At 47.5% G+C, this 27,975-nt stretch overlaps 1 protein-coding gene and 2 long non-coding RNA genes across 3 annotated transcripts; all 3 read left to right on the top strand.

The window, feature by feature from the left end:
* Positions 1-10,901: 10,901 nt before the first annotated feature.
* On the top strand, positions 10,902-11,663 carry LOC135377001 (uncharacterized). Its single transcript, XM_064609379.1, has 2 exons — positions 10,902-11,455; positions 11,515-11,663. The coding sequence occupies exons 1-2, from the start codon at positions 10,921-10,923 to the stop codon at positions 11,565-11,567; spliced, it is 588 nt and encodes a 195-aa protein (XP_064465449.1). The 5' UTR covers positions 10,902-10,920; the 3' UTR covers positions 11,568-11,663.
* A 998-nt stretch (positions 11,664-12,661) lies between these two features.
* Positions 12,662-13,394, top strand: LOC135377000 (uncharacterized). The gene is made up of 2 exons (XR_010417966.1): positions 12,662-12,769; positions 13,234-13,394. It is a non-coding gene; the product is annotated as an uncharacterized LOC135377000 (long non-coding RNA).
* Positions 13,395-16,916: 3,522 nt separating this feature from the next.
* Positions 16,917-17,341, top strand: LOC135377002 (uncharacterized). Its single transcript, XR_010417967.1, has 2 exons — positions 16,917-17,027; positions 17,114-17,341. It is a non-coding gene; the product is annotated as an uncharacterized LOC135377002 (long non-coding RNA).
* The last annotated feature ends 10,634 nt before the right edge of the window (positions 17,342-27,975 follow it).

Genomic DNA, 27,975 nt, shown 5'->3' with positions numbered 1-27,975 from the left:
GGACTCCGTAAAATTTACCAAGGAGCTACCGCGAGAGTGGGACACGTCGCGCGCTACGCTGATCGTCGTCGACGATCACATGACCGACGCCGGTTCCTTGAAGGAGGTGACCGATCTTTTCATTCGGGGTTCTCACCACGCCAACGCGTCGATCTTCTTACTCGTTCAAAACATCTTTTTCGACAGTAGCCATTTTAGAACAATATCCTACAACGCCAGTTACGTCGTCCTGTGGCGCACCGTGCGCAGCGTGCACCAGATGGAACATTTCGGCCAACAGCTATTTGGCAGAAAAAGATTGGAGTATTTTCTGGACGCATATAAACAAGCGATGTCGTCGCCCCACGCATATTTACTCGTGGATCTTCACAACTATACGCACGAGGATCACAGGTTGCGTAGCAATATCTTTCCGGGAGAACGTCAATATATCTACGCTCCGAAATGAATCTCCGCCCTCACCTCACTTTACTCAAAGTACTCTCCACTCTACCCCCTCCACGCCGCCGCGACGTCTTGAGACGTTCGTCCTCGTCCGACATGAAACACCTCTCCGAAATTTGCCTCAATGTATTGAACGGAAAGGTGGCTCTAGCTCCAGATACGTTCGCGCGTTTGAAGAAGCACAAACGCTTTTTACGACGGCTCGCCTACAAAAAGATTCACAAGAATCCGCAACGTTTGAAGCGCTATCTGTCTCAGCAGCGAGGACAGGGCGTTCTTTCGTCGGTGGTTCCTCTCCTGCTTTCCGCCGTGTTGAACCTTTTCGCCAATGGCCAAGAGAATTGAAGTGACCACCTCCATCGGAAACATTCTTTCCTCGAAGGAGAGTGACGACGTCAAAGTGAAACTCATACTGCAAGCACTGTATCGCATACTCAAGCAGTACGGATTTGACCCCTACGACAATAAAAACAAGGCGTCCGACGCTACAAATGACTTTGACTATTCGCTCCTCTCTCCAGAGGTGGACGAAGAGGAAGCGGAAAGGGTCGTCTCGGAATTAAAGAAGGTTCTTTCCTGGGATCGCGAGGGTTGTGTCTCCGTGTCGGGCAAGCCCATCAGACACTCCTCCGTTTACGAACTCGTCAATTATTTGTTGCAACGTAAGACGGGAAAGAAACCTTCCTGGTTCCCCAAAGTCTCGAAACTATTGCGTCTGATTTCTCTACCCAAATCTCGCGAGCCTCAACAGCAGCAGCAGCAGCAGCAGGCCTCCATTGCGTGGACGACTTATGGAGGGATATGAGAAACCAGAGGGTGGTTTGGGGGGTGTGGAACGCTATAGAAAAGCGCATCACTTGAGCAAAAAGAAGGCTCTCGCCATTCTCAGAAAGCTGGATGCCTACACGCTTCACCATCCGGTCAGAAGAAAGTTTAATAGGAGACGCATCATCGCGCTCAAGATCAACGACGTGTGGCAAATGGACCTCGCCGATTTTTCAAAATACAAGAGATTCAACGGTGGCTACCGCTACATTCTCGTGGCAATCGATTCCCTCTCCCGCTTTCTGCGCACCCTCCCGCTAAAGACGAAGCGCCCCGCCGAAATGAAAAGGGCCATGATAAGACTTTTTCGGGGAGGTAACGTACCTACACGCATCTTTTGCGACAGAGGCGGGGAATTCTACAACAAGACCGTCAAGGAGTATCTCTCACGAAAGAAGGTACAGATGTATTCTACCTTCTCTCCAGTAATCAAAGCGTCGCAGGCAGAGCGCGTCATACGCTTTACGCGACAGAATATTCCGTTATTTTAGAGTAACGGGAAAATACCACTTCGTTTCCGCGCTTCCCAAGATCGTGCGCGACTACAACACCACCAAACACAGGACTTTGGGCATCAGCCCGTCCGAAGTCACGCCCGAAAACGAATTGGAGCTGTTCAATAAGATAAATGGGAAGCCCGTCGTACCCTCCGTGAAAAAGAAGCTCAAACTGGGGGATAAAGTGAGGGTCCTACTTCACAGAAAAGGTTTTCATAAGAGCTCGGAAGGGAGTTGGTCGCCTCAGATTTTCACCGTCTCCCGCCTGAGAGACACCTCTCCTCCCGTCGTACACCTGGAAGATTACCGGGGTAAGGAAGTGGACGGATCTTTCTACCCGGAGGAGGTACTCGTCGTAACCCGAGACGCCAATCAGCCTTGGCCAGTAACGAAAGTGCTGAGAAGAAGCAGGTGAACGGTCAGAGCTTCTCCTTGGTTCGCTGGTTCGGTTACGACAAAGAACACGACAGTTGGGTTCCGAGCAGCGACGTGGTCAAGATTGGGAAATGATGTCGACATCTACGTCCACCTGCTCTCGAACGCCAGCATGGATAAGTTTCCCTCGAATAAACTCAACGCCTTCACGGTAGCTTTCGATAGTCCGCTTCAGCTCTCGAATCGGTATAAAGTCGGTCTGATGGATCTCAGCATAAGTAACGATTTTTTAAATATCGGGTACGAAAGGCAAGATGCGAAAATCGAGGTTTCTTTCGAGGACACGGTGGAAGCCGGCAGAACTTTTCGTGTCACCTCGGATCTCGAGAGGGATTTGGGAAAAGCCCTTTCGGAATTCGACGTTTCTTTCGCGTACAATAAATCGCGATACGACTTCGTCTTACCCGTGGACGTGAAAGCCGTGGAATTGGACCCTCGGCTCGCGCAAGCGCTCGACGCCTCGCTAGCGTCCCGCGAAGCAGGTCGTGCGGTGAAACCCCCCAAATTGAGCGAACGCGAAGCCACCTCCATCTTATTGGAGCACGCCGCAGCCGCCGTCGCTTTCGGCGACGTCACTCTGAATTCGGAAACCACGTCCCTACGGAACACACTCAACAAGTATTTCCAGACGCACAAGCTGGACGCCTCGCTAGAATTCGCGGATAACGTGTACTCTCTGAAAACACCGAAAGGGTTGCACGTACCGGAACCCTTTGTCAAGCTGCTACATCTCACACCCGTCGAGGGACACGAAGAAACGCTACGCGTCTCTCTCCCCGTAGCGCGTCAATTTTCTTTCACGATCAAGACGAAAATTCCTCGATCTTTGCAAGTACATGTGCCTCCCGGCTATTATGCGACGCCGCAAGCACTTCTAAATGCGATTAATCAGCGCGTAGGCGAACGCGCGCGCTTCAGCTTCGACGGAACCGAACAGAAATGTAAAATTCGGCTTTCCGAGGGCACCTCCACCCTAAGACTTTCCGAGTACCTGGCCGTGCTTTTGGGCTTCGAATCGCGTACCGTGTTCACGGGGGATGAGGATGCCACGAGCTCCGTCGAGGTACTCCTGGAACCCCCGTTTCACAACATAATCGTGTACACGGATATCGTGGAACCCACGTACGTGGGGAGCGGGAAAAAACCGATATTAAAAATACTACCCTTTTATTACGAGAAAGACAAGCACGTCGTCACCTACACGTTAGATAACATCCAGTATTTTAACCTGTCTCAATTCGAAATTCCTTCAGTGACGATCGTTCTCGCGGACGAAACGGGAAGACGTTTGCCGTTGCGGTCCAAAGGCAGAACCAATCTAACGTTGCATTTCAAATATGTACCGTAATTCCCCCAAAATAATTCCCGTGTACACGGGACCCCTTTTCCAACGAGGGGGCGGTGTGTTGAGCAACATATCCAAGTTTATCGTTCCCATCTGGCAGCAAATAAAACCGATCGCCAAGAGAACGTTGAAGCGCTTGGCGCGGAATTTGGCCGATGGCGAAGGAATATCGCGCGCAGTAAAAAAGACGGCCATAGCAACGGGGAGAGACGTGCTGGATTCCATGGAGGGCTCTGGAAAACAACAATGGAAAGAAACGCCGCAAACGACAACAAAAGGCGCCGACACACGACGCACCTGCAGATATCTTTGGTACGCCGTGAAGGTCACACATCCGCTGCGCGCGCTCCGTCATGACGTCAACGAAAGGAAAAATACAGACGCCGATCTGTCTAACGAGTGATGATGATATTCGAACCCCCTTCCATTCAATACGGCGTGGAAGATACTTCGTACCAACTTTTTTATCCGGTCAACGGAGTAAATAATTCCGTGATCGAGTTTTGTATTCAAAATTTGCAAAGGGCACACTTGGATCTCTACGGCAGTTTCGTGTCTTTGACCGTGCGCATTGTTCGCGACGACGGGGAAGAAATGGACGAGAAAGATGTCGTTTTCCCAATAAACCACCTGTTGAGCGGCATGTTTAAGACGGTCACCGTTTATGCGAACAACAAGCTCGTCAGTTCCAACGAGTTGTACGCCTACAGGAGTATTTTGGACGTCGTGCTTCATTCCACGCCCGGCTCAAGAAACAGTGCACGCGGCTGGACTTTATGTCGAGGACGACGAACATTTAAAGGACGATTACGACGTCTCGTCTCGCGGTCCGAAACAACGTTACGAAGCGACGAAGGGTGGAAAATACTTTAACCTGGTCGGTCAGATCAATACCGACCTGTTTCAACAGCCGCGCCTGATGGTACCTGCCGTCGAAATTCGCGTCGTTTTCCTGTTAAACAACGACGAATTTAAACTCGTATCGGTCCCCAAAGACAAGAAAACGTACAATTACGAGGTGGACATTAAAGAAATGACGTTACACTTGAAAAAGGTGACGCTGGCACCTTCCCTATTTTTGGAATACGAGCGGCGGCTTCAGACCACGCCGGCCATCTACGTGTTACGCGGATTGGAAACCAAGGTGCGGAGCTTGAGTGCCGGGAGCTTGGACGCTCACTTTGAAAACGTTTACCCCGAAAGGGTACCTTCCAAATTATGCGTCGCCCTGCTCGCCACGTCCGACTTTCTCGGCGACATCCAATCGAACCCCTACAAATTCCGTCATTACGACCTGTCTCATTCGATGCTCTCCGTGGACGGCCAGCAAGTGCGAGCCGAGTACGACTTTCAGAACGACCTCGTCAAAATTCCCTACTTTAACTTCTTGCAAGAACTGGGAGAGAAACATTTCAAGTATAGCTACGAGCGATTTAAAACGAACGGGTTCCTTCCTACTTTAACTTGGACGTGGACAAGTGTTCTTCTCCTTCGCATTTGAACGAGTGGCGAAAAGGAAACGTTCGCCTGCAATTACGCTTCGCTAAAGCCCTTCCACACGCGGTCACCGTCCTCTTGATTTCCGAGTGTCCCAAGCTCATGTACGTCGACAAGGACCGTACGGTCACCTTCCCATAAGAAAAGATGTACGAGAGCGACATCTTGGAACTCGTGTCCCTGAACCCCCTCGCTTCCTCCATGCTGAGAGGCATTTGCGCTTCCAACGAAGCCTTCGTTTTACGCAAGCCCGGTTATTTAATCATCAATACGGAAGAGCGAAGAAGACGCGGGCAGCACTGGGTGCTCTACCTGAAAAACTACGACGGGTCTGCCGTGTTTTTCGACAGCTACGGACTTCCCCCCATCGAAGCAAACCTTCGAAGACTTTACCTGTAGTGGACGAGTATAACGACAAGTGTATTCAATCGCCTTTTCGCCTTACTGCGGGCTTTTTTGTATCTACGTAGCCACGCGCATGTCGAAACGCTACAGCTTGAAAAGTTGTGTATCCATGTTTTCCTGTAACCTCGAAGAGAATGACGAAACAATAAAACGTCTCCTCGTGAGCGAACTCGTTTCGTAAAAAATAGACTATTTATTTATTCACGACATACACAAGACCCTTGCGAGACGATCTTCCAACGTGCTGACCCGACGCTCACCGCCGTCGTCGCCGGTCTGCACCGTGACGTCGAGGGATGTGTGGAGAAGCCAGTAGCGACGGACGATAGGTCGGTTGAAACCCGCGTTGATGAGACACGGGTCGACTGTCTCTCCTCGTCTATACTTTTCCAACAGCTCGAGCTTGTAATCTACGAAACGCTTCATTTTCTTTGCAATCTTCCCACTGACGGTGAACAGACGTAAGGGTATCGTCTTGAGAATCGAGCGAAAGTCTCCCTCGCAGCTATCGCCGTGAATATAATCGCGTAATCGCAGCATTCGCGTTTGCACAAAGGTGGCAAACCTCTGCTCGGGCGTCATCATGACTGAGACGGAATGAGAGTAGACAACCTTTTTTTATTTCTCGTTACACATGAATTAGGCTCCAGCTTTGGTTTCGTAGCCGGGAAGGCAGCCCAAATACGGACGAAGGCTCGAGTCTAACCAATGGCTGGGGTTTCTCGACCAGAGTCCACCGCAGCGACAGGTAGTCAGTTGATCGCCGATTCGCAAAAAGAAGGTCTTTGGAGGAGGCTTGAAGGTTAGGACCAGGGGTAGATCTCCCGTCAGTAGCCATTCGTAATCTGCAACGAAAGGAGTGTGAGAAACGCGTGTTTTTTTAACTCAAACACACACGTACAATCTTCTTCAGTCACAGAGTGACACTGATGGTCCATCTTCTCCATCTTCCTTCAATAGTCGAAGTCCTTCGCAACGTACGTCGAACGGTACCGTCCGACAGCCGAGAAACGGGCGAATCAATCGGTCCGTCCAATGCTTTTGCTCTGAAAAAATGTGAACGATTATAGAACGTATTAAAAAATAACGAGGAAGCGTACCTTTGGACCACAATCCACCACAATTGGTGCAGAAGAAGCGGGCGCTGCCAATCTCCCGAAATATGTGAGGCGGGAAAAAACCGACTTCACGCGCAGCAAAAGTGTTGTACACTGGAAACGAAACTCTTCAAACATTTCGACGATGATGACGTCATGGGTATTACTTACGAGGATCTACCAAGCTGATCATGATGGAATGACGATCGACCATTCGCTTCGACATTTATAGTAAAGCTTTGCCTCTCACTCTCTATGACGTCATTGAACGTGTTTGAACATGTTAAGACGTGTTTGAACATGTTCGGACACGGGCGGCGAAGTCGCCCCTGGACACACTCGTTCCTCTCTCTTCCTCTTATGACGTCATTGAACGTGTCTGAACATGTTTGGACGTGTTTAGACACAGGCGACGAAGTCGTCCCTGGACACACTACTTCCCTCTCTCTCTCTATGACGTCATTGAACGTGTTTGAACATGTTTGAACGTGTTTGAACATGTTGTGACGTGTGTAGACACGAACCCCGCAATACGAAAAACGTCACGCAGTACGAATTAGATTGGTGGTTAGTGTGTCGCGCCCAGTGTAGAAGGATCCTGGGTTCGAATCCCACTCTGGGTCTTCTTGTCGTCATGTACAAGTCGTCCCAGAGTGTTAGCTAGAAATTAGTGTAATGTTTTATTCAACGTCGATGGTACATCATTGTCATATGCGACATCGCAAAAAGGCGCGAAAGACGGAAGGCGGGGTGGTCAAAGTACAGACGACACCGTCGCAATGCGAGGAGGAGGAGAGCGGTGTAGCGACTATAAAAGGTGCGCTGGTTCTACGACGATTGACGAAGCCCACGAGGGGCATTCCATCCACGACGAGGCGTTTCGTGGACCAAAATGTAAGTTGACCGTCTCTGCTGTGAGAGTGTATTCTATGTATGACATTGTTTTTCAGGAACCAATAGCCGCTGTCACCGCATGACACTGACACAGGGACTCATCCCATCCTCCTCATCATCATCAATCTCAAGCGTTCCTCAACTGAAGGGAAAAGTGAGCATTGTTTCGTGAGGGGGAATCTCGTACTGATTTTGTTTGACCGCAGTGCCGCGCTGTCTCGTATGTCAGTACGACCCCATCGATGCCATGCTCGTGGCCGTAGAAAGAGAGCACGAAGCTAGAATAGAGAATCTCGGTAATAGCCCAGTCGTCCTTTCAGATGACGACGACAACAGAGTCAGTAGTCCGCCTTTCGTAATACCTGAAACGGACGACGACGAATCCCTAGATGGACATGACAATGCAGACGAATTGCTCATGTGGGAAGGGGATCAGTCGTATGCAGATTTCATTCCTCTGTCTGGTAGGGTTCGAGATGAATCACCAGATGCAAGCCCAGAATTTCGAAACGAGCTGAGCCTGACCAGGGTCGTAGAATCGTTGAATTGATGAGAACACGTCGTAGGAATCATCCCTCCGTCACGGAGAGGGGACGATTCCTTCCTTTCTTTGTCACAGATGAGGCATTTGACGGAACGGCTACTAGGTACACGCTTCTCTGTTCCCGCACGACGACAACGTCGACGATTTGCGACTCTATCTACCGAGCATAGCTCCAGTAATCACGCGCGTCCTCGAAGCATATCCCATGCCTTTCAATTTTGTCTGTGCTCGAAAGCGCTCATGTTAAGGACGGAGCCGACGGGTTGACTTCTCATCTCCTTCACGTGAACCTTCACATGAGAGTGGTTCATAACCGTCAAGAAATCGAAGGCGCGATAAATGCTGCTATCGCAGAATCCTCGCAACGCGTAGAAAACTATGCGAGAGAAGGGTCTGGTTTCACCTCGAACGACGTCCAATGTGTCGACTTAAAACTAACGCGTTTGAAACCGAAGCGGATTGGTGTGCACGATCGAGCTTCCCGAAATGTTGAAGAAAAAACAAAGACTCTCACAAACGTCAAACTTCCACCGAATCACGAAAACGAGTGTTTCAAGTACAGCGTGCTGGCACTCTTGCATCCGTTGAGGAGCAAACCAAACCTTCATGTTAGATACCACAAATACATGAATCTTCGAATCCGGAGACGCGCTTAACGTACTGGCCCACCCTGCTTCCCAGTCACTTACGAAGACATTGCCCCTTTGGGAGAGAAAAAACAAATCTCCGTGTACATCTACGTGTTCGACGAGCAGACGAGTTCGATATCTACCGGACGGGTTCCCTGCACGCTCTATCAGGACAAAGTCCACCACCTGCTCGAGGTTAGGGAGCATTTCTATGGGATCCGAAAATTTAGCACTTTCATGGGGCGAGGTGACTATTTTTATTGCGAGAAATGCACGAGCGGTTATAGGACGAGAGGGGCGTTGGAGCAGCACCGAACGTTTGTGTCGAGACGTAAACGAAGTAATTCTCGAAATGCCAAAAGCGGGGGAGAGCGTTTCCCTTCACCAAGATACAGTACATGCATCCCTATCCCTATTTCGCGGTGTTGGACACGGAAAGCATGCTGGAAAAGGACGCGCTCGTTAAGGACGCCTCGAGTGTGCACAGGATGAGCTCGTATAGCATTGTGCTAGTGAGAAGTTGTGATGGGAAAATAATGGACGTAGATGGCTATTTGGGACCCAACGCGGCAGAACAATGCTTGCTCTCGCTCAAGCGATTTAGCGAACAAATCGATAGGCTGAACCGTCCTACCCTCACCGTTGGTCATGAGTATGGAAGACCACTTTCGGCACGCGAGCGCTACGCACTGCGAATTTTGTGGAATCGAATTTAACCGACATACGCGGAAGGTGTCGCATCACGACCACACCCGTTTCGTAGACCCCGGTTCCTCGAATTTTGTCGCGACGCTGTGTGATACGTGTAACCTTACGTGTCGTAACACCAAAGAACTCGTCCGTGTGCGTGCACAACCTGCAGTACGATTTGAGCTCCCTTCTCCGCCACATGCACGTCTAAATCTGGGCGAACGTGGATCTTAGCTTCGAGCTCGGAAAAGATAAGAGGGTTCAATATTGGAGATCTCCATTTCCGCGATACCACGCAGTTTTTCAACCTGTCCTTGTCGAACCTGGTGGAAACCCTTCTCGCCAGCGGTGGCGAGAGTGCGTTTCATTGTACCCGTCAAATGTTTGGTGGACCGTTTCCGACGGCTTCTCAAGAAGGGAATTTACCCGTACACCTTCGTCGACAGTTTCGAAGCGTACAATTTGCCCGCACTACCGCCAAAGGAAGCTTTCAAAAGTGACCTGAACGATGAAGAGATCACGGACGAGGACTATCAGTACGCCCTCGAGATTTTCGAATTGTTCAAATGCAAGAACCTAGGAGATTACACGCGTCTCTTACGTCACGCTCGACACCTGTCAGCTCTGCGACGTCGTACTGTAATTCAGGAAGATTGCGCTAGAGACGGATGGGATGGATATCTTACGTGCCAAGTCCCTCGCCAGTTACGCGTGGAGCAGCGCTCTGAAGCTCACCAATGTCAAACTCGAGCTCATAAGCGACCAAGAGATGTACGAAACGATCGAGAAGGGAATCAGGGGAGGCATTTGTAACAGCTTCCACAGATACTGTCGGGCTAATCACGAGGGGTGCGACGATTACGATCCCCAGCAAGAAAAGACTTTTATCCAGTACCTCGACGTGAACAGTTTGTACCCGTACGCGATGACTTTCCATCTCCCAACAGGAGGTTTTGAGTGGGGTCGATCCTTCGAGGTGGAGCGAGATCGATTTCTCAACATTCCTCCACGATTCGGAAGTGGGTTACGTCTACGTAGTAGACTTGTCGTATCCCGAAGAACTGCACGCGCTCACCAGGGATTTTCCCCTGGCACCCGAACACAGGTACGTGGACGAGAACGAACTGTCCCCTACCAACACCACCTGAAAGATGCGTTGTCGCTGAACGCCCCCTCCCACAAGAAACTCTTGCTGACGTGCCACGACAAAGAACGCTATGTCGTTCATTATGCATTGCTCGCTCTGTACGTGAGGTTGGGCATGAAAATAAAACGTGTTCACAACATCCTCTCGTTCCACCAAGACAACTTTTTGCGAACCTTCGTGCAGAGAAACGTCGCGTTGAGGAATGCCGCGACCACGAAATTTGAGCGACTTCTGTACAAAACCATGTCGAACAGCACGTTCGGTAAGTCGATACAAAATGTGAGACGCATGAAAAGGTACGCTATAGCCTACGACAAAGAAAGCGCGCTCCGAAAAGCTAGCTCCGTCGACAGTCAGCATTTTCACATTCTGAGTGACAAGTGCATCTTGTACGAGATGAAGCAACGCCGCATCAAATGCACGCACCCCCTTTACGTGGGCTTCGCCATTCTTGAAATATCCAAAGTCCGAATGTACAGCTTCATCTACGAGTCGCTCTTTTCTCGCTTGACATGTCCAGTGCAATTGATCTATAGCGACACGGACAGCATAATTTTTTCTCTCACGTGTGAAAGCCTGGAAGAGCAGCTGATGAAGATTGAGAGTGAGTTAGATCTATCTTCCTATCCGCCGGACCACCCACTTTTCAACGACGAGCACGCGAACCAGATGGGGTTCTTCAAAGACGAGACGGGGGGTGGAGTTATTCAGGAAGTCGTAGCCATCCGAGCGAAAATGTACAGCATTCTCTTGGCTGGGTCACACAAACAGATCGCGAGAGCGAAAGGAGTTAAGAAGGGCGTGGTGAGGAAACATTTATTGCACGAAGTGTACCGAGATTCTCTGTTCAATGAAAAGGCGGTCTCTCAGAAGCAGTGCACCATCCAGAGTATAAAGCAAACGATGTACACCATTTCGAGACTCAAGAAGAGCTTGGTCCCCTACGACGACAAGCGCTATCTCGTGGATGCCGTACACTCCTTCCCTTATGGGAGCTGCGAATACGGTAAGCTTTGTTATGTTTTGACGCGTATAGGATTACGATAGTGCTCTCTCTTTGTGCAGCAACGGAAAACCCGGAAGAGAGCCCGAGAGCGTCGTCGTCAGGCATCGAGTAACCGCGGAACAAAGAGCTGCACGCGCATGTAATCGAGAATAAAAGTTCTAGTCGAGACATGCTTCTCTCTCTCTCTCTCTCTCGCAGACAGGAGAAGTACGGGTCATCGTGGCAGTGTGGTAGCGGAATGGGTGTACGAAAAGAATTACCATTCCGTCATCGTGCTGGTGCAGTGACCCGCGCAATGACGACGCTGCGATGAAGATACCCCATATCCTTTCTCTTGAGGCAAGTCAGGGAGGGTGCAGGCATCTATCGACCAAGTCCCTTTGTATGTATTCAATAAAGATGTTTCAGTGAAAGAGCACACAGAGTCTCGTCAAAGTTATTCGGACTGTTTAATGCGTTGCATGTCAATAACCAAGCGGTATTTCAATAAATCAGTGACAAAGTTGGCGATGTAGACTGCTTGCAAATGTCGCTGCTTCCGTAGAGCGTGCTTAATATGAGCGATGGCACGAGCGAGAAGGTCCACGATGTCTGCAGCGATGTAGTTGAATTCTGCGTTGGACAAGCTCACAAATTCGCCCATTAGTCCCAGGGGTCCGTCCGGAACCGTTATGCAGACGTTCTTGTAACGGGCGTAAATTCGACGCACCATCTCCTGCAGCGGCCCCGGCGAGATCTCTCCTATATTGCCAAAGCCTACCATGTCTATCACGTAGCGAAAAGCAGTGATGACGAGCTCGTTGCGGGGACTTTCGCCGTTGAAACATTCCTTCTCCACTTCTTCCCAAGAAGCGTGGGTGCGGGAACAATTTTGTAAAGAGTGGTAGCTGAACATCTTCACGTAGTGATGACGCGAGCGCGGTGCGCGCTGCCTTTATTGTGATGACGCGAGCGCGGTGCGCGCTGCCTTTATACAGATAAACGCGCGCGCAAAGAAACGAGAGTAAAACCGGAACTCAGAAGCCACCGTCGCCGCTAGGAGCGCGCGCGCAGCGGAGAGCCGAAACCGAAAACACCCGCGGCCGGCGCAGAGGGAGCTAGCAGCGCGCATGCGCGGACGGGTGGAGCAGAGGGCGCGCGCGCATCCATAGCAGCCGCTGCGCGTCGCCTCTCTCAGTTTCTCTCGGACCGTCGCGGAAGGACGGACGTGCGCTCCGCGCGCTCGCTCAGTTGCTGGCTGGATCTCGTAGAGAGCAGACGTGTTGTTCTCCGCGCTCGCTCAGTTTCTGCCTGGAAGTTGCCGCGGGGGAAAAGGTGAGTGAATTGACGCGCTCCTTTTCTCGTATGTTTGCCGTGTTTAGCGGTGACCGCGCTCGTGCTAAGCCTTTTCTCGCATGTTTAGACTTGTTTTGCGGTGTCCAAGCCTGTTGACGCATGTTTAGTGATGTGTGGTTCCCGCCTTGTGTAGCTGCGTAGTGTTGAGGTTATGCCCAAGCGCGCTCCTTTTCTCGTATGTTTGCCGTGTTTAGCGGTGACCGCGCTCGTGTTAAGCCTTTTCTCGCATGTTTAGCGATGTGTGGTTCCCGCCTTGTGTTAGCTGGGTAGTGTTGTGGTTAGGCCTAAGCGATCGTCCCCCCGTAAGCCTTTTCCCCCCGATGTGTACTGTTTTCTGTTTAGCAGTAGCGGTTAGACCTTTTCTCTCGCATGCCTAGACTTGTTTAGCAGTGCTGTCATTTTTACCTGCCGCTAGTATCTTGTTCTCTGTCTCTCTCCTCTAGAGCTATGATGGTGGCGCCATCTGGTGTGATGCCTTGCAACTAAGTGGCCACCTGTCGTCGATCTCTGCAACTACCCGACGTCAACAAGCACTGGTCACCCCGGAGCCGTTTCTTCGCCGCGGCATCGTTGATTTTCGAATAAATTGTTTCTCTCCACTCTATTTCTATCTTTTCATTTTATTTTCTACCTATTTTTTTATTTTTATCAGCTCAAGTATCCGGAAACTCACATCTTCGTCTGGACGTGTCTTAGATGATCCCCAATTAGTGTAATGACTCCCTGGTGGGTCCTGATTAATGTGGGGGGTCCCAATTAGCTCTAATTGCTAATTAATGGCGTCCAGGCAAAGATGTGAGTTTCCGGATACTTGAGCTGATACATTACTACTGAGCGATCACATCCCTATGTGGACATTTCCTTCCTGCCTTTCTTTCAAACTGATAGCGCATTTCGAGGTATCGTCAAAGCGTTTGTGCTATTGGCATCTGTTCACGATCAGGGAGTAGAGGACTTGCGACAATATTTAATGAACCACCTCCACAATATAATTGCTATTTTGCGAGCGCAAAGAATACCCTTTAGGTTTTGCATTTGTTCTGACGTTCTAATGATGAAAGAAAATCGAGGGGATGTAACCGCACACATAGCTCATTTTATGGCGCTTGCTCGCGAAGTCCACAGCGATGGAGCTATCGTAAATACTTTGATGGATGTGATTCAGGAGTCCACTGGGCGCGTTGAAAATTACCAGCGCGAGGGTAGTGGGTTTGTATCCACTGACGTCCAAAAAGTTCAAATGTGTATTTCCGCTGTGAAAACTAAAAAATTCGGGTGCAATGGGGGTACTTCCCACAAATTTGGCTAAACGCAGAAACGTGTTAACGAATGTCCCTTACCAGAGCGTAAGGAGGGCGAGTGCTTTAAATACAATACGCTCGCCCTCTTGCACCCGCAGGAAAGGAACCGATGGAAAAAATATGAAAATTATGCAACAGAGTACTGGTGGCCTAGTCACTTCCCTGTATCCTTCTCTGATGTTGACGAATTTGAAAACCAAAACAAGATTTCCGTCTACGTGTACGCGTACGTCGATCAGGGAGCACAGGTGTCGCGACCCCCAAAACTAGAATGGGAAAAGAAAATTCACTTGTTGGAAGTAGATGAGCATTTTTTTGGAATTAAGTCCCTCGAACGCTTGTTGACAACAAGAAGTAACCCATTTCATATGCGAACGCTGTACACGCTCTTTCGTGAAGGAAGAGAGCATGGCGAAACATCGACGCCTTTGCACGGATGTGAACGAAATCCTGTTGGAATTTTGCGAGCCGCGAAAACATTTTGTAGAGTTTACTAAAATACAGTACATGCAGCAGTACAACTACGTCGTTGCGTTGGACACTGAGAGCGTACTCGCACCCAGTGGTGTTGGCATGCAACGTCACAGTACCTCTAGCTTCTGTGCTGTGCTCGTGCGTACCCACGACTCAAAGGTGATGCGCATTAGAACACACCATGGGGAAGATGCGGCAAAGCAGTGTGTGAAGGCGCTCATGGAAATGCGTGATGAAATGATTGCCTTGAACGCCTGCCCCGCTGCAATGGTGCTGAGCGACGAACAACAAGCCAAGCACAGAGCTGCCACCCACTGTGCATACTGTAAACGGGAATTCGCGAAAGACCTACCTAGTGTCCGGCATCATGATCATTCGAAGCATTGTACTGCGGGTGAGACAAATTATATCGCGACACTGTGCAACCCCTGTAACGTCGCGTGCACTACCAGAGAAAAATTGCCGATCATGGTCCACAATTTGTCTTATGATTTGGCTGGACTGTTACGAGAATTTCACGTTCTCGGGTGGAAGCGACCTCCCTTCATTGTGGCCAGCTCCATGGAAAAAATCCGTTCGTTTGAAATTGGTACCTTCCTCTTCAGAGATACCATGCAGTACCTAAATTCATCACTTGGGGAGCTTGTGGAAACCGTCAAATCCATGGGGGGTGCAGAGGCGTTCCAATGCTTGAAGCAGGTATTTGGAGACGACTACAAAATTTTGCTTCGTAAAGGTGTGTTCCCTTACAGTTACCTTAGTTCTTTTGCAGTGTACGACGAGTTGAGTCTCCCAGAAAAATCCGCTTTTCGAAATGATCTAACTGGGGAAGATGTAAGCGACGAGGACTACCAGTACGCTGTGCATGTATTTGAGCATTTTGGGTGCTCGAGTTTACGGGATTATAACACGTTGTACCTGAAGACGGATGCCCTCTTACATGCAGACATAATGCAACACTTCCGACGCCTGTGCTACAGCGCACGCGGATTGGAATTGCTTCATTGCGTTTCTCTGGCATCCTATTCGTGGCAATGCGCGTTAAATATACGAATGCAAAATTGGAATTGATTACCGATGAGGAAATGTACAGAACCATCGAATCGGGCGTTAGAGGCGGGCTCTGTCAGGCGAGCAGGCGTCATTTGCGTGCCAATAACCCTCTGTGTAGCGGCTATGATCCTGATAAAGAGGAGGTGTACATATCATACATAGATTGCAACAATCTTTACGGATTTAGTATGATAAAGCACCTCCCTGTCGGTGATTTCGAATGGGTCGAGGATTTTAGCTCCGTGGATTTTATGCGTCACCCCACGGATTCGGAGGTGGGGTATGCGTACGTATGTGACTTGGAGTATCCAAAATCTATCCACACTCTAACGAGGTACTTCCCCCTGGCTCCCGAGAAGGCAGTCGTCCCAAAGGAATGGCTCTCGCCATTCCAGCGAGGGCTTCTCGAAGAATTAATGTATCAGCCTGCTAACAGCAAAAGCTGTTGCTCACGTGCAAAAACAAGGTCGAGTACGTCGTTCATTACGCGTTGCTCGCACTCTATTGTAGATTGGGTATGAGGGTGGCGAAAATTCACCGAATTCTAAAATTTCGTCAAGCACCATTCCTGCGTCCCTACATCGAGGACAATGTTGCCAGACGCGTTGCCTCGTGTACGACTTTCGAAAAAAACTTCTACAAACTCTCAAATAATGCAGTCTTTGGGAGAACACTTTTAAATAAATTTAACATGCGTGATATTCGAGTAGCCTTCGATGAGGAGACGGCGAGTCGCCTCGGGAGTCGGGTAGAATGCGTGCGGATGGAAATTTTGTCCCCAGATTGTGTCATGTACGAAATGCGCAAAAGAAAAGTGCGATGCGATTTCCCGCTCCAAATTGGGTTTACGATTTTAGAACTCAGTAAATTAACCATGTACTCATTCTACTACGAAGCCCTCTTGAGCAAGCTCACTTGTCCGGTGATTACGTGCTACTTTGACACGGATTCTTTGATCCTCGGCCTATTCTGCAAGGACTACGAAGATCAGTTACGAGCGATCGCCGACGACCACTTAGATCTGTCTTCCTTCGATCGGGATCATCCACTGTACAGTGAAAAGAATCGTGGAAGGCTTGGGGCATTCAAAAGCGAAACTGGTAGTGTACCTATTGAGGAAGTAGTTTGTTTGAAAGCTAAAATGTACTCCATCAAATTAGCTGGAGGAAGGCAAATTGCAAGAGCTAAAGGGGTCAAAAAGAATATTGTACGCAAGCACCTCCTCCATGAGACGTACTGCAATACCTTGTTCAATCACACGAGCGTATTGAACGAACAAGTATCGATCGTTGGAAAGAAGCAGTGTATGTACACCATCAGAAATGTCAAAAGAAGTCTGATGGCATACGACGACAAGAGATACCTGTGCAATGACATCGACTCCTATCCTTATGGAAGCTATGAATATGGTAAGTTTAAGTGGGTGATATACTAGTGAAGCTCTGTGATACTAGTGAGATACTAGTGAAGCTCATAATGTTCTTTTTTGCTTCAGAAGATGTGCAGGAAGAGAATTAATGCTTCTGTCACATGCTGTTCTCTCCTGCGGTTTGCCTCTGGGTCATGGACAGAGAGGGATGAGTGCCTGGGTGATCCACATAGTACCTATGTGAAGAACACTATGGATGTTAGCGGAGATATACAGCGTACATGGATGTGTCCCCAGGGAGAACTACAATATCTCCGAGACTGCCATGATGTACTCAATAAACATTGAAAACTATTTACCATGTTTTTGTGTGCCAACCATTGCTGAGAGTCGACGCAGGCTAAAAAAGAATGCCGCCCCGGACCAATAAGCAATTTGGAGGGAATTGTGAGCTGGCCTAGAAATGAATGGGATTGACCCACGAGCGGTTGTCTATGTTGCAGCTGGAATTATGAAGCAATATACAGTTGAAAGCGTGTGACCGAGTAACTAGAGAGTGGAAATGACAAATGAGTCTATCGAGCATGTATGACAGGAAGCCAACAAGCCAATCACTAGGTTTTAGAAATGGATGGAAGTGACCACCCCCGGACCAATAGACAGGTGAGCGATTTTGGAAGCCTATGAGCCGACTTAGAATTGAATAGAATAGATCAGTTTGGTGTCTACGAGCGAGTGAGCAGATGTTGTGGCAATTAATGGTAGCCAATCACATAGAAATTTGATGGATGAAGGGGTGGAGCTGTGACCAACCAACCAGAGGACTTAGAAGTGGCTTGACCTGGATTAGAATTAGCTGGTGGATTAGAAATTCCTAGAAATTGATTAGAAAAAAAAGAGCGATTTGGAAGCCTATGAGCCAACTTAGAATTGAATAGAATAGATAATTTTGGTGTCTATGAGCGAATGAACAAATGCGGCAATGAAGGGTAGCCAATCTCATAGAAATTGGATGGATCACCATGAAGTGGTGGAGCCTGGATTAGACCTGGCTTCACCTGGATTAGAAGTGGGTGGTGGATTAGAAATTCCTAGAACTGGATTAGAAAAAAGTGGCTGTTGTACGTAACGGCTCTATACTACTGTTATATAGCTTACGTGTTACGAAAAAGCATGTGAAGCTGAAACAATGTACTCCAAAATACGACACAGGCGCCGATTCGCCTTAATGGCTACCGAGTACCGACAAAGCCACTGTGTCGTAGACGGTCCCAACGTGTCTGCATCGAAGTACTTTGTTGGGTGACCTCTTTGCCAACACGTCGGGATCGTTAAAAAAAATTGGAGTATTAGAGCATTACGAAAACGCATCTGAAGCTGCAACAATCTGCTCCTAAAGCGTTATCTGTATCATTTAACTAGCGTTATATAGCTTACGCGTTACGAAAAAGCATCTGAAGCTGCGACAATCTATATACTCCAAAAGCGTTATCTGCAGCATTCAACGAGCGTTATATAGCTTACGCGTTACGAAAAAGCATGTGAAGCTGAAACAATGTACTCCAAAATACGACACAGGCGCCGACTCGCCTTAATGGCTACCGAGTACCGACAAAGCCACTGTGTCGTAGACGGTCCCAACGTGTCTGCATCGAAGTACTTTGTTGGGTGACCTCTGTGCCAACACGTCGGGATCGTTAAAAAAAAATTGGAGTATTACGAAAACGCATCTGAAGCTGCAACAATCTGCTTCTAAAGCGTTATCTGTATCATTCAACTAGCGTTATATAGCTTACGCGTTACGAAAAAGCATCTGAAGCTGCGACAATCTATATACTCCAAAAGCGTTATCTGCAGCATTCAACTAGCGTTATATAGCTTACGCGTTACGAAAAAGCATGTGAAGCTGAAACAATGTACTCCAAAATACGACACAGGCGCCGACTCGCCTTAATGGCTACCGAGTACCGACAAAGCCACTGTGTCGTAGACGGTCCCAACGTGTCTGCATCGAAGTACTTTGTTGGATGACCTCTTTGCCAACACGTCGGGATCGTTAAAAAAATTGGAGTATTAGAGCATTACGAAAACGCATCTGAAGCTGCAACAATCTGCTCCTAAAGCGTTATCTGTATCATCCAACTAGCGTTATATAGCTTACGCGTTACGAAAAAGCATCTGAAGCTGAAACAATGTACTCCAAAATACGACACAGGCGCCGACTCGCCTTAATGGCTACCGAGTACCGACAAAGCCACTGTGTCGTAGACGGTCCCAACGTGTCTGCATCGAAGTACTTTGTTGGGTGACCTCTTTGCCAACACGTCGGGATCGTTAAAAAAAATTGGAGTATTAGAGCATTACGAAAACGCATCTGAAGCTGCAACAGTCTGCTCCTAAAGCGTTATCGGTATCATTCAACTAGCGTTATATAGCTTACGCGTTACGAAAAAGCATCTGAAGCTGCGACAATCTATATACTCCAAAAGCGTTATCTGCAGCATTCAACTAGCGTTATATAGCTTACGCGTTACGGAAAAGCATGTAAAGCTGCAACAATGTACTCCAAAATACGACACAGGCGCCGACTCGCCTTAATGGCTACAGAGTACCGACAAAGCCACTGTGTCGTAGACGGTCCCAACGTGTCTGCATCGAAGTACTTTGTTGTGTGACCTCTTTGCCAACACGTCGGGATCGTTAAAAAAAAATTGGAGTATTACGAAAACGCATCTGAAGCTGCAACAATCTGCTCCTAAAGCGTTATCTGTATCATTCAACTAGCGTTATATAGCTTACGCGTTACGAAAAAGCATCTGAAGCTGCGACAATCTATATACTCCAAAAGCGTTATCTGCAGCATTCAACTAGCGTTATATAGCTTACGCGTTACGGAAAAGCATGTAAAGCTGCAACAATGTACTCCAAAATACGACACAGGCGCCGACTCGCCTTAATGGCTACAGAGTACCGACAAAGCCACTGTGTCGTAGACGGTCCCAACGTGTCTGCATCGAAGTACTTTGTTGTGTGACCTCTTTGCCAACACGTCGGGATCGTTAAAAAAAATTGGAGTATTACGAAAACGCATCTGAAGCTGCAACAATCTGCTCCTAAAGCGTTATCTGTATCATTCAACTAGCCTTATATAGCTTACGCGTTACGAAAAAGCATCTGAAGCTGCGACAATCTATATACTCCAAAAGCGTTATCTGCAGCATTCAACTAGCGTTATATAGCTTACGCGTTACGGAAAAGCATGTAAAGCTGCAACAATGTACTCCAAAATACGACACAGGCGCCGACTCGCCTTAATGGCTACAGAGTACCGACAAAGCCACTGTGTCGTAGACGGTCCCAACGTGTCTGCATCGAAGTACTTTGTTGTGTGACCTCTTTGCCAACACGTCGGGATCGTTAAAAAAAATTGGAGTATTACGAAAACGCATCTGAAGCTGCAACAATCTGCTCCTAAAGCGTTATCTGTATCATTCAACTAGCGTTATATAGCTTACGCGTTACGGAAAAGCATGTAAAGCTGCAACAATGTACTCCAAAATACGACACAGGCGCCGACTCGCCTTAATGGCTACAGAGTACCGACAAAGCCACTGTGTCGTAGACGGTCCCAACGTGTCTGCATCGAAGTACTTTGTTGTGTGACCTCTTTGCCAACACGTCGGGATCGTTAAAAAAAATTGGACTATTACGAAAACGCATCTGAAGCTGCAACAATCTGCTCCTAAAGCGTTATCTGTATCATTCAACTAGCGTTATATAGCTTACGCGTTACGAAAAAGCATCTGAAGCTGCGACAATCTATATACTCCAAAAGCGTTATCTGCAGCATTCAACTAGCGTTATATAGCTTACGCGTTACGGAAAAGCATGTAAAGCTGCAACAATGTACTCCAAAATACGACACAGGCGCCGACTCGCCTTAATGGCTACAGAGTACCGACAAAGCCACTGTGTCGTAGACGGTCCCAACGTGTCTGCATCGAAGTACTTTGTTGGGTGACCTCTTTGCCAACACGGCGGGATCGTTAAAAAAAAATTGGAGTATTACGAAAACGCATCTGAAGCTGCAACAATCTGCTCCTAAAGCGTTATCTGTATCATTCAACTAGCGTTATATAGCTTACGCGTTACGGAAAAGCATGTAAAGCTGCAACAATGTACTCCAAAATACGACACAGGCGCCGACTCGCCTTAATGGCTACAGAGTACCGACAAAGCCACTGTGTCGTAGACGGTCCCAACGTGTCTGCATCGAAGTACTTTGTTGTGTGACCTCTTTGCCAACACGTCGGGATCGTTAAAAAAAATTGGAGTATTACGAAAACGCATCTGAAGCTGCAACAATCTGCTCCTAAAGCGTTATCTGTATCATTCAACTAGCGTTATATAGCTTACGCGTTACGAAAAAGCATCTGAAGCTGCGACAATCTATATACTCCAAAAGCGTTATCTGCAGCATTCAACTAGCGTTATATAGCTTACGCGCTACGGAAAAGCATGTAAAACTGCAACAATGTACTCCAAAATACGACACATGCGCCGACTCGCCTTAATGGCTACAGAGTACCGACAAAGCCACTGTGTCGTAGACGGTCCCAACGTGTCTGCATCGAAGTACTTTGTTGGGTGACCTCTTTGCCAACACGTCGGGATCGTTAAAAAAAATTGGAGTATTACGAAAACGCATCTGAAGCTGCAACAATCTGCTCCTAAAGCGTTATCTGTATCATTCAACTAGCGTTATATAGCTTACGCGTTACGAAAAAGCATCTGAAGCTGCGACAATCTATATACTCCAAAAGCGTTATCTGCAGCATTCAACTAGCGTTATATAGCTTACGCGTTACGAAAAAGCATGTAAAGCTGCAACAATGTACTCCAAAATACGACACAGGCGCCGACTCGCCTTAATGGCTACCGAGTACCGACAAAGCCACTGTGTCGTAGACGGTCCCAACGTGTCTGCATCGAAGTACTTTGTTGGGTGACCTCTTTGCCAACACGTCGGGATCGTTAAAAAAATTGGAGTATTACGAAAACGCATCTGAAGCTGCAACAATCTGCTCCTAAAGCGTTATCTGTATCATTCAACTAGCGTTATATAGCTTACGCGTTAAGAAAAAGCATCTGAAGCTGCGACAATCTATATACTCCAAAAGCGTTATCTGCAGCATTCAACTAGCGTTATATAGCTTACGCGTTACGAAAAAGCATGTAAAGCTGCAACAATGTACTCCAAAATACGACACAGGCGCCGACTCGCCTTAATGGCTACCGAGTACCGACAAAGCCACTGTGTCGTAGACGGTCCCAACGTGTCTGCATCGAAGTACTTTGTTGGGTGACCTCTTTGCCAACACGTCGGGATCGTTAAAAAAAATTGGAGTATTACGAAAACGCATCTGAAGCTGCAACAATCTGCTCCTAAAGCGTTATCTGTATCATTCAACTAGCGTTATATAGCTTACGCGTTACGAAAAAGCATCTGAAGCTGCGACAATCTATATACTCCAAAAGCGTTATCTGCAGCATTCAACTAGCGTTATATAGCTTACGCGTTACGGAAAAGCATGTAAAGCTGCAACAATGTACTCCAAAATACGACACAGGCGCCGACTCGCCTTAATGGCTGCAGAGTACCGACAAAGCCACTGTGTCGTAGACGGTCCCAACGTGTCTGCATCGAAGTACTTTGTTGGGTGACCTCTTTGCCAACACGTCGGGATCGTTAAAAAAAAATTGGAGTATTACGAAAACGCATCTGAAGCTGCAACAATCTGCTCCTAAAGCGTTATCTGTATCATTCAACTAGCGTTATATAGCTTACGCGTTACGAAAAAGCATCTGAAGCTGCGACAATCTATATACTCCAAAAGCGTTATCTGCAGCATTCAACTAGCGTTATATAGCTTACGCGTTACGGAAAAGCATGTAAAGCTGCAACAATGTACTCCAAAATACGACACAGGCGCCGACTCGCCTTAATGGCTACAGAGTACCGACAAAGCCACTGTGTCGTAGACGGTCCCAACGTGTCTGCATCGAAGTACTTTGTTGGGTGACCTCTTTGCCAACACGTCGGGATCGTTAAAAAAAATTGGAGTATTACGAAAACGCATCTGAAGCTGCAACAATCTGCTTCTAAAGCGTTATCTGTATCATTCAACTAGCGTTATATAGCTTACGCGTTACGAAAAAGCATCTGAAGCTGCGACAATCTATATACTCCAAAAGCGTTATCTGCAGCATTCAACTAGCGTTATATAGCTTACGCGTTACGAAAAAGCATGTGAAGCTGAAACAATGTACTCCAAAATACGACACAGGCGCCGACTCGCCTTAATGGCTACCGAGTACCGACAAAGCCACTGTGTCGTAGACGGTCCCAACGTGTCTGCATCGAAGTACTTTGTTGGATGACCTCTTTGCCAACACGTCGGGATCGTTAAAAAAATTGGAGTATTAGAGCATTACGAAAACGCATCTGAAGCTGCAACAATCTGCTCCTAAAGCGTTATCTGTATCATCCAACTAGCGTTATATAGCTTACGCGTTACGAAAAAGCATCTGAAGCTGAAACAATGTACTCCAAAATACGACACAGGCGCCGACTCGCCTTAATGGCTACCGAGTACCGACAAAGCCACTGTGTCGTAGACGGTCCCAACGTGTCTGCATCGAAGTACTTTGTTGGGTGACCTCTTTGCCAACACGTCGGGATCGTTAAAAAAATTGGAGTATTAGAGCATTACGAAAACGCATCTGAAGCTGCAACAGTCTGCTCCTAAAGCGTTATCGGTATCATTCAACTAGCGTTATATAGCTTACGCGTTACGAAAAAGCATCTGAAGCTGCGACAATCTATATACTCCAAAAGCGTTATCTGCAGCATTCAACTAGCGTTATATAGCTTACGCGTTACGGAAAAGCATGTAAAGCTGCAACAATGTACTCCAAAATACGACACAGGCGCCGACTCGCCTTAATGGCTACAGAGTACCGACAAAGCCACTGTGTCGTAGACGGTCCCAACGTGTCTGCATCGAAGTACTTTGTTGTGTGACCTCTTTGCCAACACGTCGGGATCGTTAAAAAAAATTGGAGTATTACGAAAACGCATCTGAAGCTGCAACAATCTGCTCCTAAAGCGTTATCTGTATCATTCAACTAGCGTTATATAGCTTACGCGTTACGGAAAAGCATGTAAAGCTGCAACAATGTACTCCAAAATACGACACAGGCGCCGACTCGCCTTAATGGCTACAGAGTACCGACAAAGCCACTGTGTCGTAGACGGTCCCAACGTGTCTGCATCGAAGTACTTTGTTGTGTGACCTCTTTGCCAACACGTCGGGATCGTTAAAAAAAAATTGGACTATTACGAAAACGCATCTGAAGCTGCAACAATCTGCTCCTAAAGCGTTATCTGTATCATTCAACTAGCGTTATATAGCTTACGCGTTACGAAAAAGCATCTGAAGCTGCGACAATCTATATACTCCAAAAGCGTTATCTGCAGCATTCAACTAGCGTTATATAGCTTACGCGTTACGAAAAAGCATGTGAAGCTGAAACAATGTACTCCAAAATACGACACAGGCGCCGACTCGCCTTAATGGCTACCGAGTACCGACAAAGCCACTGTGTCGTAGACGGTCCCAACGTGTCTGCATCGAAGTACTTTGTTGGATGACCTCTTTGCCAACACGTCGGGATCGTTAAAAAAATTGGAGTATTAGAGCATTACGAAAACGCATCTGAAGCTGCAACAATCTGCTCCTAAAGCGTTATCTGTATCATCCAACTAGCGTTATATAGCTTACGCGTTACGAAAAAGCATCTGAAGCTGAAACAATGTACTCCAAAATACGACACAGGCGCCGACTCGCCTTAATGGCTACCGAGTACCGACAAAGCCACTGTGTCGTAGACGGTCCCAACGTGTCTGCATCGAAGTACTTTGTTGGGTGACCTCTTTGCCAACACGTCGGGATCGTTAAAAAAATTGGAGTATTAGAGCATTACGAAAACGCATCTGAAGCTGCAACAGTCTGCTCCTAAAGCGTTATCGGTATCATTCAACTAGCGTTATATAGCTTACGCGTTACGAAAAAGCATCTGAAGCTGCGACAATCTATATACTCCAAAAGCGTTATCTGCAGCATTCAACTAGCGTTATATAGCTTACGCGTTACGGAAAAGCATGTAAAGCTGCAACAATGTACTCCAAAATACGACACAGGCGCCGACTCGCCTTAATGGCTACAGAGTACCGACAAAGCCACTGTGTCGTAGACGGTCCCAACGTGTCTGCATCGAAGTACTTTGTTGTGTGACCTCTTTGCCAACACGTCGGGATCGTTAAAAAAAAATTGGAGTATTACGAAAACGCATCTGAAGCTGCAACAATCTGCTCCTAAAGCGTTATCTGTATCATTCAACTAGCGTTATATAGCTTACGCGTTACGAAAAAGCATCTGAAGCTGCGACAATCTATATACTCCAAAAGCGTTATCTGCAGCATTCAACTAGCGTTATATAGCTTACGCGTTACGGAAAAGCATGTAAAGCTGCAACAATGTACTCCAAAATACGACACAGGCGCCGACTCGCCTTAATGGCTACAGAGTACCGACAAAGCCACTGTGTCGTAGACGGTCCCAACGTGTCTGCATCGAAGTACTTTGTTGTGTGACCTCTTTGCCAACACGGCGGGATCGTTAAAAAAAATTGGAGTATTACGAAAACGCATCTGAAGCTGCAACAATCTGCTCCTAAAGCGTTATCTGTATCATTCAACTAGCGTTATATAGCTTACGCGTTACGGAAAAGCATGTAAAGCTGCAACAATGTACTCCAAAATACGACACAGGCGCCGACTCGCCTTAATGGCTACAGAGTACCGACAAAGCCACTGTGTCGTAGACGGTCCCAACGTGTCTGCATCGAAGTACTTTGTTGTGTGACCTCTTTGCCAACACGTCGGGATCGTTAAAAAAAATTGGAGTATTACGAAAACGCATCTGAAGCTGCAACAATCTGCTCCTAAAGCGTTATCTGTATCATTCAACTAGCGTTATATAGCTTACGCGTTACGAAAAAGCATCTGAAGCTGCGACAATCTATATACTCCAAAAGCGTTATCTGCAGCATTCAACTAGCGTTATATAGCTTACGCGCTACGGAAAAGCATGTAAAACTGCAACAATGTACTCCAAAATACGACACAGGCGCCGACTCGCCTTAATGGCTACAGAGTACCGACAAAGCCACTGTGTCGTAGACGGTCCCAACGTGTCTGCATCGAAGTACTTTGTTGGGTGACCTCTTTGCCAACACGTCGGGATCGTTAAAAAAAATTGGAGTATTACGAAAACGCATCTGAAGCTGCAACAATCTGCTCCTAAAGCGTTATCTGTATCATTCAACTGGCGTTATATAGCTTACGCGTTGCGAAAAAGCATCTGAAGCTGCGACAATCTATATACTCCAAAAGCGTTATCTGCAGCATTCAACTAGCGTTATATAGCTTACGCGTTACGAAAAAGCATGTAAAGCTGCAACAATGTACTCCAAAATACGACACAGGCGCCGACTCGCCTTAATGGCTACCGAGTACCGACAAAGCCACTGTGTCGTAGACGGTCCCAACGTGTCTGCATCGAAGTACTTTGTTGGGTGACCTCTTTGCCAACACGTCGGGATCGTTAAAAAAAATTGGAGTATTACGAAAACGCATCTGAAGCTGCAACAATCTGCTCCTAAAGCGTTATCTGTATCATTCAACTAGCGTTATATAGCTTACGCGTTAAGAAAAAGCATCTGAAGCTGCGACAATCTATATACTCCAAAAGCGTTATCTGCAGCATTCAACTAGCGTTATATAGCTTACGCGTTACGAAAAAGCATGTAAAGCTGCAACAATGTACTCCAAAATACGACACAGGCGCCGACTCGCCTTAATGGCTACCGAGTACCGACAAAGCCACTGTGTCGTAGACGGTCCCAACGTGTCTGCATCGAAGTACTTTGTTGGGTGACCTCTTTGCCAACACGTCGGGATCGTTAAAAAAAATTGGAGTATTACGAAAACGCATCTGAAGCTGCAACAATCTGCTCCTAAAGCGTTATCTGTATCATTCAACTAGCGTTATATAGCTTACGCGTTACGAAAAAGCATCTGAAGCTGCGACAATCTATATACTCCAAAAGCGTTATCTGCAGCATTCAACTAGCGTTATATAGCTTACGCGTTACGGAAAAGCATGTAAAGCTGCAACAATGTACTCCAAAATACGACACAGGCGCCGACTCGCCTTAATGGCTGCAGAGTACCGACAAAGCCACTGTGTCGTAGACGGTCCCAACGTGTCTGCATCGAAGTACTTTGTTGGGTGACCTCTTTGCCAACACGTCGGGATCGTTAAAAAAAATTGGAGTATTACGAAAACGCATCTGAAGCTGCAACAATCTGCTCCTAAAGCGTTATCTGTATCATTCAACTAGCGTTATATAGCTTACGCGTTACGAAAAAGCATCTGAAGCTGCGACAATCTATATACTCCAAAAGCGTTATCTGCAGCATTCAACTAGCGTTATATAGCTTACGCGTTACGGAAAAGCATGTAAAGCTGCAACAATGTACTCCAAAATACGACACAGGCGCCGACTCGCCTTAATGGCTACAGAGTACCGACAAAGCCACTGTGTCGTAGACGGTCCCAACGTGTCTGCATCGAAGTACTTTGTTGGGTGACCTCTTTGCCAACACGTCGGGATCGTTAAAAAAAATTGGAGTATTACGAAAACGCATCTGAAGCTGCAACAATCTGCTCCTAAAGCGTTATCTGTATCATTCAACTAGCGTTATATAGCTTGCGCGTTACGGAAAAGCATGTAAAGCTGCAACAATGTACTCCAAAATACGACACAGGCGCCGACTCGCCCTAATGGCTACCGAGTACCGA

This window comes from Ornithodoros turicata, unplaced genomic scaffold (assembly GCF_037126465.1).
Source record: "Ornithodoros turicata isolate Travis unplaced genomic scaffold, ASM3712646v1 ctg00001426.1, whole genome shotgun sequence".
Lineage (NCBI taxonomy): Eukaryota > Metazoa > Arthropoda > Arachnida > Ixodida > Argasidae > Ornithodoros > Ornithodoros turicata.
The sequence above is the reverse complement of the archived record's forward strand: the minus strand, read 5'-3'. Positions and strand labels throughout refer to the sequence as shown.